The 8,938-nt window shown below is 34.1% G+C and overlaps 1 protein-coding gene across 1 annotated transcript; it reads left to right on the top strand.

Moving 5' to 3' along the window:
• The first annotated feature begins 745 nt into the window (after positions 1-745).
• LOC132133576 (5'-nucleotidase domain-containing protein 3-like) lies at positions 746-7,877 on the top strand. Its single transcript, XM_059546461.1, has 14 exons — positions 746-1,192; positions 1,621-1,805; positions 1,950-2,024; positions 2,103-2,158; positions 2,263-2,353; positions 2,681-2,818; positions 3,220-3,280; positions 4,150-4,252; positions 4,402-4,503; positions 4,714-4,795; positions 4,885-4,971; positions 5,281-5,421; positions 6,034-6,098; positions 7,072-7,877. Exons 1-14 carry the CDS (start codon positions 910-912, stop codon positions 7,337-7,339), a joined length of 1,737 nt encoding a protein of 578 aa, XP_059402444.1. The 5' UTR covers positions 746-909; the 3' UTR covers positions 7,340-7,877.
• Positions 7,878-8,938: the final 1,061 nt, after the last annotated feature.

The following is an 8,938-nucleotide window of genomic DNA, read 5'->3' as shown; positions in this document are numbered from 1 at the left end:
TGTCTGCCAGCTGGGTTTTACGGATGACGGCAGGTGTATCGTGGCCAAGATATTTAAGGATGTTTGCAGCCAGTGTGTTGTCAATGTTTGCTGGAGCACAGGTTGGCCATCAGTATTACCATCCTGATTTAGTAAGTTTCCAAATCAGATTTTGTGCTTTTTTTTTTTTAATTTGTTTAGTTGTTTGTGCAACCTAGATATTTATCTTTATATGTGAATTGCAATTTTCAACCCATTTTATTTATGTAATTTAACTGTAGAGATTTATTTTATTTATTTATTGATAGATCCATTGAATTACATGAATTGTTCTTAATAAGTAAATGTAACCAATTTGCTTTCAAAATGCACATTTACAGTCTTGTTGACAGTAAACATTAAGTACAGTATAAACAAGGTTTACTATTATTATTATTATTCTTACATTATAGACCATTCCAGACGTCCCACCAAAGCCTGGAGAACTGCAAACAGAAAAGAAGCTTGAAAGAAAGACAGACAGACTTGATTTGTTTTTCTTAACTAACATGCAAAGCCTAACTGATGATACAAAATGTATTTTATTCTGCGAATAAATCTATTTATACAAACATGTAATGTATCTTCATTTGTCATCTAAAATACTTTGTAACTCAACACTCGAATAAACTTTCAGTTTTTGCTTATTATAGCTTTATTCGTAGTTTCTCTAACCAGATCTTTTATTACTTAATTGGGGGGGGGGGGGGGGGGGGGGGTTTAACTGTTCTCTGGGTTTTAATGTCTTGATTTTTTATAGTTGTTATTTTTGTTACTCTGGACTTTTATTATGAAAATCCCTGTCAACGTGCAAACGGAAGTAAGCATGTGTATAATATTTGAACGCACTCGTCTGTCAAATGGAAGGCAGCAGCTCTAGTGCGAGTGAATATGTCGACCTTGTCCTTGCTGCTTTCAAACCTGCTTAGAAATAAGGAGAGTTTTAAGAGACTGATCGCGCACTTTAAGTATTTGCACACTAGAAGCGGAATATGGACGATCAACACAAGCACTCCGTGGATCTCGAGCTCCCGGGGACCGAAATCTGCTCTCGTGTCCCGGAGACGGGTTCCTGCGGGGCAGTTGACAGCAGGGAACATGTGCTCCAGCTCCAGTGAGGATAAAACCAGCTGGCTCTGGTCTGTCTACAATGAAACCAAACAGCAAACGCAAGGTTAGGTCAGATTCATGTTATAGAAATCCTCTCAAGACGCTGGACATCAGTCAAAGGGCAAGAATTTTGCTTGTTTTATATTGACCATGCATTAATAATTGTTTAAATATTTTTTGTCTTGGTATTAACCTACAGTATGCTTTATTATACTATATAGTCTGCAAGATTTTAGTTATTAAAGTAATATGTTGGTTACTCTACGTTGTGATTGGACATCAGGCTGTTGTATGAATATAATACATTTATGTATTTGAGAACACATTTTTTTATTCACATCTATTATTGTTTGTAATACATTTGTGTACCTGCATAATTTACAATTTTATAAAGAGAGAGCTGCTCGGACTCTAAAATTAATTTATTAGAAATTATTAAAATGTGAACTTAAAGGGTCAATTATTTAACACACAAATGTTTTTGCCCCACAGATTTAATTCCTGTCATATCAAGCAACTTTGTGAACCCAGACACCATCTTTGCTAATAATCAGATGAGTCTGCAGGACATTGAGATCTATGGCTTTGACTATGATTACACACTTGCATTCTACTCCAGCCACCTTCACACACTCATATTCAACATCGCCCGAGACATCCTCATCGATGAGCACAGGGTGAGTGACCCAAGACCTCATTTACTATATGTATATATACTATTTTGTAAGAATTCTGAAATTACACCCTTCAAACCAGTATATTTTAAGTTTCAGCAAATGAATGTTGTCTGAATATCTTGTCTCTTTTTGTCCTCTTAACAGTATCCAGAAGGACTGAAGGCATATGATTATATGCCGAATTTTGTGATTCGTGGTCTGCACTATGATGTACAGAAGGTAAGTGTCCAGTCCTGATCTACTGTAGATGCATTTTTAAATGTTATGGCTAACCTGTCCATCTCTTCTGCTTACTAGGCCTTACTGATGAAGATTGATGCCTTTCATTATATCCAGCTGGGTACGGTGTACAGGTAGAGTGCAACAGATAATCTACAATAATGTTTTTACTATTGTATGCATTATTATTAACATCAGGATAGGTTGTCTTATAATCGTCATTTGAATGTTTCTATAGGGGTCTTAATCCTGTGCCAGAAAAGGAGGTCATTGCGATGTACGAGGGCTCCCATGTACCCCTCGAGATCATGAGTGACTTCTATGGCAAGGTCTGGAAGCTTGAAGTCTTTTGCTTGTCAAGAGTTTTGTCAGATCCTAAAAATGTGGTCACATTAGCAAAATTTTGACAACATTTAGCATGAAAAATAGTGTAGCGATGTAAGAAGCACAGCTCACGCAGAAGTCCCTTTCAAATCGAGCAGCTTTCTGTTGGTCAATGGAGATAAGTCACATGACTAACTTGAATGCATTAAGAAATCTGCTCTGAGAAATCATCTGCCTTAATGTGAAATTCACAATTGCATGTGTTCCTGTTGAAATGACTGGATTTCGCCATGAACACCCTTTAAAACAACTTTTTCAATCTGTCCATATAGAGCTCTCATGGTCACACCATGAAGCAGTTCATGGATATCTTCTCCCTGCCAGAAATGACGCTGCTATCATGCGTTAATGACTACTTCATGAAGCACAACATCGACTATGAGCCTGTTCATCTTTATAAAGACGTCAAGGTACAGTTGTTCATCCAAGCGTTACCTTATGTTTCAAAAATCAAGATTTCCTTCACCAATATCAGTTTCTACATGGAAAGGAACAGTCTAATTTTAGAGGAACTGTTTGGATGGGGCATCTGTGCTACGTACCTGGAGAGAAGCAGGGTTACAGATGGTCAAATGTTTTTTATTGGGTCTGAAGATCAGTGTAATTACTAAAAGACACACACCGTTGCTCTTACATTTAGTCATGTCCATCATGATGAATTAGCAAGTCTCAAAGGACATGTGACTGTCCAGATGAAATGACTGAGGAGGTGTCTGGTAGTGAGTCAGGGCTTTGTGTGTTGTTTTAATGCAGATCAATGATGTTACACTGGCTTTGATATTCTGCATCTGGTCTGTTTCTCTATTCCCAGGAGGCCATAGGAGATGTCCATGTCAGAGGGATTATGTACCGAGCGGTAGAGGCTGATATCGGTAATATTCAGAGTTCTTACATGGACCTGCAAGCAGACCCCATTAAAGCTTGAGAGATCTGAACAAATCAAAGTTATACCATGACATAGTCATGGGAATTGTATAATAATGAAAATAAATTTGTTGTAAAATACTGTATAAAAATTAATAATATATTAATATGCAAAAATTAAATATAATAATAATAGTATACTGTAATACACAATATAAAGCATTATATAGAAATTCAGTAATCAAATAATTGTATTTTATTTGCATTTATATTGAATCAATTTAATTATATATTAGTATTATTATCATAAACAATTGATAAATAATAAATATATATCTATAATAATAATAACCTATAAAATAATCAATAATATATATATATATATATATATATATATATATATATATATATATATATATATATATATATATATATATATATATATATATATATATATATAATTGCTTAATAATAATAATAATAATAATAATTGTTTTTGTTATCATGATTAATAAATGATAATTATTTTTATGGTAACATACCATTTTAAAAGGTTTGCAGTAATAATAATAATTATACTTCTAATAATAATTGCATTTATGCTAAATCAATTTTATTATTCATAATAATTATGATTTTTATATTATAAATATAAATAGTATTAAATAATATTAATGATAAATGTGTACTATAAAATGTAATATGTTTATGTAAAATAATGAAATTTATATTTAATCTATTAATCTATTAATTAACAATAGCAATTATTATTATTATTATTGTTATTTTCATAGTATTTAATATGACGTTATATGTGTACCTCTCACTCCCCCTCTTTTGTAATTATCAGTGAAAATCACACCTTTCCTTTCTGCAGAGAAGTACATCTGTTACGGTGAACAGACGCATGCTGTTTTACGGAAGCTGTCTAAGAACGGGAAGAAGATGTTTTTGATTACAAACAGTCCTTTTGATTTTGTGTAAGTGCAAACAAGATACTAAATTGAAAGTCAAAATAATCATCAATGCACATAATAAATATGCACACCTTACTTAGAATTTTTACAAATCCATTCTTATTAACTGCTCGTATGAAATGCTCTTTTCAAATAAAATGTCTTTATTGTAGAGATCGAGGGATGAACTACATAGTTGGTAAAGACTGGCGGGACCTGTTTGATGTTGTGATAGTGCAGGCCGACAAGCCAGGCTTTTTCAATGACAGGAGGAAGTAAGTTCCAAAAACCAAGAGAAAGCGCTGGTTAAACCTGGCAGCGCTGAATCCCTCCTAAATCAAAGTCATTCTGACATAATTACAGCCTCCCTAACAGATTCCTTTATTTAAATCATGTTGAATGACCTTTGAGAAGGTATTTAAGTATGCCAACCTTTCTTGAATCCAGAAAGTATGAGTATGTGTGTGTTTTTCTGGTTTCTAAAGACCATTCAGACGAGTTACTGATAAAGGCGTGTTGCTATGGGACAGAATCCACCACCTTGAGAAAGGACAGATCTATAAACAGGTAATATTTAATTCCCGGTGTTCAGCTGCGAATGGTTTCTGTTCAGTAAAGATGTCGGAATCTGATCTGTTCACTTTATCTATTGCCAGGGAAACCTGTATGAGTTTTTGCGGCTTACGGGCTGGAGGGGCTCAAAGGTTTTGTACTTTGGAGATCACATTTACAGCGATCTTGCCGTAAGGATCATATTCTGTTGTTTTCTGCATGTACACAAACATACTGATTTTTGGTACACTCGTGACATTAGGTAAAATAATCCATTTTTAATCACATTGAACTATGTGTTATAAATTATTTTTCCTTTTAGTTTTAATCAAACGTTTTTTTGCTTTATTTGTCATTTTGGTTTCTTGGGTATGCAGGGTATTGGCAATAGTTCTGTAAACATGTCTCAACATGCCCTGTACTGATATCAAAGGCAGTAATTTGGCTTTTTTGACTATGCAAAGTGTGATGTAATGAAAATGATGTCATGATGCATGTAGGATTTGACCCTGAAACACGGTTGGAGAACAGGAGCTATCATTCCTGAGCTGCGTAAAGAGATCAAAATCATGAATACTGAGGAGTATGTCCACACCCTGACCTTGCAGCAGGCCCTGACCGCACTGCTGGAACAAATGCAGGTCAGACCGCCAGGGGGCGCTCTAAATCACATAACACCACAACCCAATTTACTTCGCAATCTGATGTGCTTCAGAGTGAAACTTGAACAAAGACTATAGAATACCCAAGACATGTCACTTGTATAGTTTTGAATGGGGAAATATGCAATATGCAGTATGGCTGCTCAATCACAGTAAGCCCCGCCTTTTGAATGAAAGAGCCAATCGCTAATCAGTAAAGTCAGCCGTCACTGCAGCTGCCTTTAGAAGCGTCCCGGTTGTATTAGAAACAGTAGGGGTTTTGACATGTATGCTCAGGACTGCTGATCGTAGCCTTTAAAAATAAGCTTTTTATAACACTATTTGTGGGAAGGAAACAACATTTATGACACAGTTGTTGTCAGATTTCTTCTGTGATTTCAAATATGACATTTAATCATAAGCTTAGTGAACAATTTTGGAGAATTTGATGTTTCACCATTCAAAGAGAAGGAGCTGCACTTGGATGCCCGAGAGGCGTTTCAAAGATGTCCACGAGTGACATGACTTGTCTTAAAGGGATTTTGACTTGAACTAATTATTTTGGATTAGTTTTGGGCTAGTTATAAAGCTGTATTTGTCTTTATGTTGCAGGTGCACCAGGACCCTGCATCACAAACAGTCATTCAGCAGTGGATCAATGAAAGGGAGGAGATGAGGTAAGTATCCTTAATAGTTTTTTATTAAAGGGACAGTTCATCCAAAAATTAAAATGTTATGTTTATCTGCTTAATCCCAGGGCATCCAAAATGTTGGTGACATTGTTTCTTTAGTAGAACACAAACAAAGATTTTTAACTCAAACCATTGCAGTCTGTCAGTCTTATAATGTAAGTGGATGGGAATCAAGGCTAAAACATACAATAAAAAAAAAACACAATCAAAACCAAAATAAATCCTGCGGCTCGTGGCAATACAATAGTAAAGACACAAAACTATCGGTCTGTGCAAGAAAATGAATGGTATTTATATTGCTTTTTAGCTCATTTTTTATCTTTCATTTGATTTTGTTTGTTTGTTTGTTTTCTTATTGTATGTTTTAGCCATGATTCCCATCAACTTATTACAATATAAGACTGATAGATTGCAACGGTTTGAGCTAAAAATCTCCGTTTGTGTTCTACTGAAGAAACAAAGTCACTTACATCTTTGATGCCCTGGGAGTAAGCAGATAAACATAACATTTAAATTTTTGGGTGAACGATCCCTTTAAGATTACTTATCTATCTTTTTAATCTTAATATTTTTTGTCTACACACAGACCAGTTATTTTAATGTAATTGAGATACTATTAGTTTTTATTCCTTTTTCTTTCAGTTTTAGCTTTAGTTATTTTAGTATGTCCAGTTTGGTATATAAAAAAAAAGAAAGAAAAAGTTTTAGTTAACTATAACTCTGACAGACAAACATTTAGGTTCATTATAGAGGAACATGGCATTTAAAATCAATCAAAAATAATTTTCTTCTAACCACTGTATACAGTAGACCATAATCAAAAACAGCTGTTGTCTGTTTGAAATTAATAATAAAAAATAATTTCCTGTTGTACTGAACTCGTATAACCCGTTACAACCCTATCCAAAAAGTGTTACTTTTTTGTATCCAATTCTTAAAAACAAATTGTTGTTAACAGGTTACGGACCAAAGACATCTTCAACACCCAGTTCGGGAGTCTTTTCCGCACATACCACAACCCGACCTACTTCTCGCGCCGTCTTTCCCGCTTCGCCGACATCTACATGGCATCCCTCAGCTGTCTGCTGAACTACGACCTCCAGCACACCTTCTACCCCAGACGCACACCCCTGCAGCACGAGTCTCCCATCTGGCCCGAGCAGACCAGCACCAGAGCCATGAACATCCCCTTCCAGAGCCACAGGACAACCACAGGATCCGAATAGAGAGACTGTACAAGACGCATGCTGTACCACAGAGCAGCTGCAGTTACATGTTACATCACTTTAATCAGATTCACTCTAGTTTAAAGACACGTTTGGGTGAGTCACTTCATATAACTTAGATCTGCGTAGATCTGTGCTGTGGTACATGCAATCTGTGGATACCTTCTTTTTTATACCGTGTAAAACACTACATGGACAAGAGAGTAGTTAAGAAACTTTATGGTGTTTTAATGTGCCTCGCAGTGTAAGGAAGATTTTATTTTTGTAGTTTGTAGCCTTTCTTTCCTCATTGGCCTTCATAAAACTCTCCATTATGCTTATTGATAGACTAAGGGAGAGAAAGTGAATGTACATACGGAAGGGTTAAAAATCAAGCTGATTTTGAGCTAAAGCTGGTTGCAGACAGATTTTTTTGAATCAAAAAGGAAACTCTCAGGAAGGCAGATGGACACTATATTCATTTTGAAATGATCATAAAAACAGTTTCAATGTTTAATGTTTTAAAAAGCCTTTCATACTGTGTTTAGCAATATTTGATGATAATATATATAAATATATATATATATATATTATCAAATATTGCTAAATATAAATATATATATATATATATATATATATATATATATATATATATATATATATATATATAAAGTGGCTTCAAAAGTTTGAGACTGCTAGTGAAAAAGATCTACACTTACGTTCAGAAGTTTGGGGTCAGTCAGATTCATGGTTTATTTTTATTCTTTATTTAAATTTTTTTAAATTAAATTATTTTAATCCACAAGGATGCCTTAAATTGATCAAAAGTAACAGTAAAGGCATTTATAATGTCGCAAAAGATTTCATATAAATGCTGTTCTTTTTACCTTTTTGTTAATCAAAGAATCCTACAAAACGTGTCACCATTTGCAGAAAAATATAAGCATCATAATTGTTTTCAACACTGATAAGAAATGTCTCTTGAGCAGCAAATCAGAATGATTTCTGAAGGATCATGTGACACTGAAGACTGGAGTAATGATGCTGAAAATTCAGCTTTGCATCACTGGAATAAATTACATTTTAACAGTTCTTTAAAATATTATAATAAGACTGCTTTACTGTATTTTTGATCAAATAAATGCAGCTTTGGTGAGCATAATATATTTCTAGAAATCTAAAATAAATCTTACTAAACCAATCTTTTAAATTATTATTTATCATTTTCTTTTTATTGCATATGTGACCCTGGACCACAAAACCAGTCTTAAGTCACTGGGGTATATTTGTAGCAATAGCCAAAATATATATATATATTGTACGGGTCAAAATTATCGATTTTTCTTTTATGCCAAAGATCATTAGAATATTAAGTAAAGATCATCTTCCATGAAGATATTTTGTAAATTTCCTACCGTAAATGTATATAAACTTAATTTTTGATTAGTATTATGCATTGCTAAGAATTTATTTGGACCATTCAAAGGCGATTTACTCAATATTTAGATTTTTTTTTTTGCACCCTCAGATTCCAGATATTCAAATAGTTGTATCTCGGCCAAATATTGTCAGATCGTAACAAATAATACATCAATGGAAAGCTTTTTAATTCAGATATCA

Source organism: Carassius carassius, chromosome 50, assembly GCF_963082965.1.
Source record: "Carassius carassius chromosome 50, fCarCar2.1, whole genome shotgun sequence".
Taxonomy (NCBI): domain Eukaryota; kingdom Metazoa; phylum Chordata; class Actinopteri; order Cypriniformes; family Cyprinidae; genus Carassius; species Carassius carassius.
Note: the sequence above shows the minus strand (reverse complement) of the source record. Positions and strands in the feature narration are given on the sequence as shown.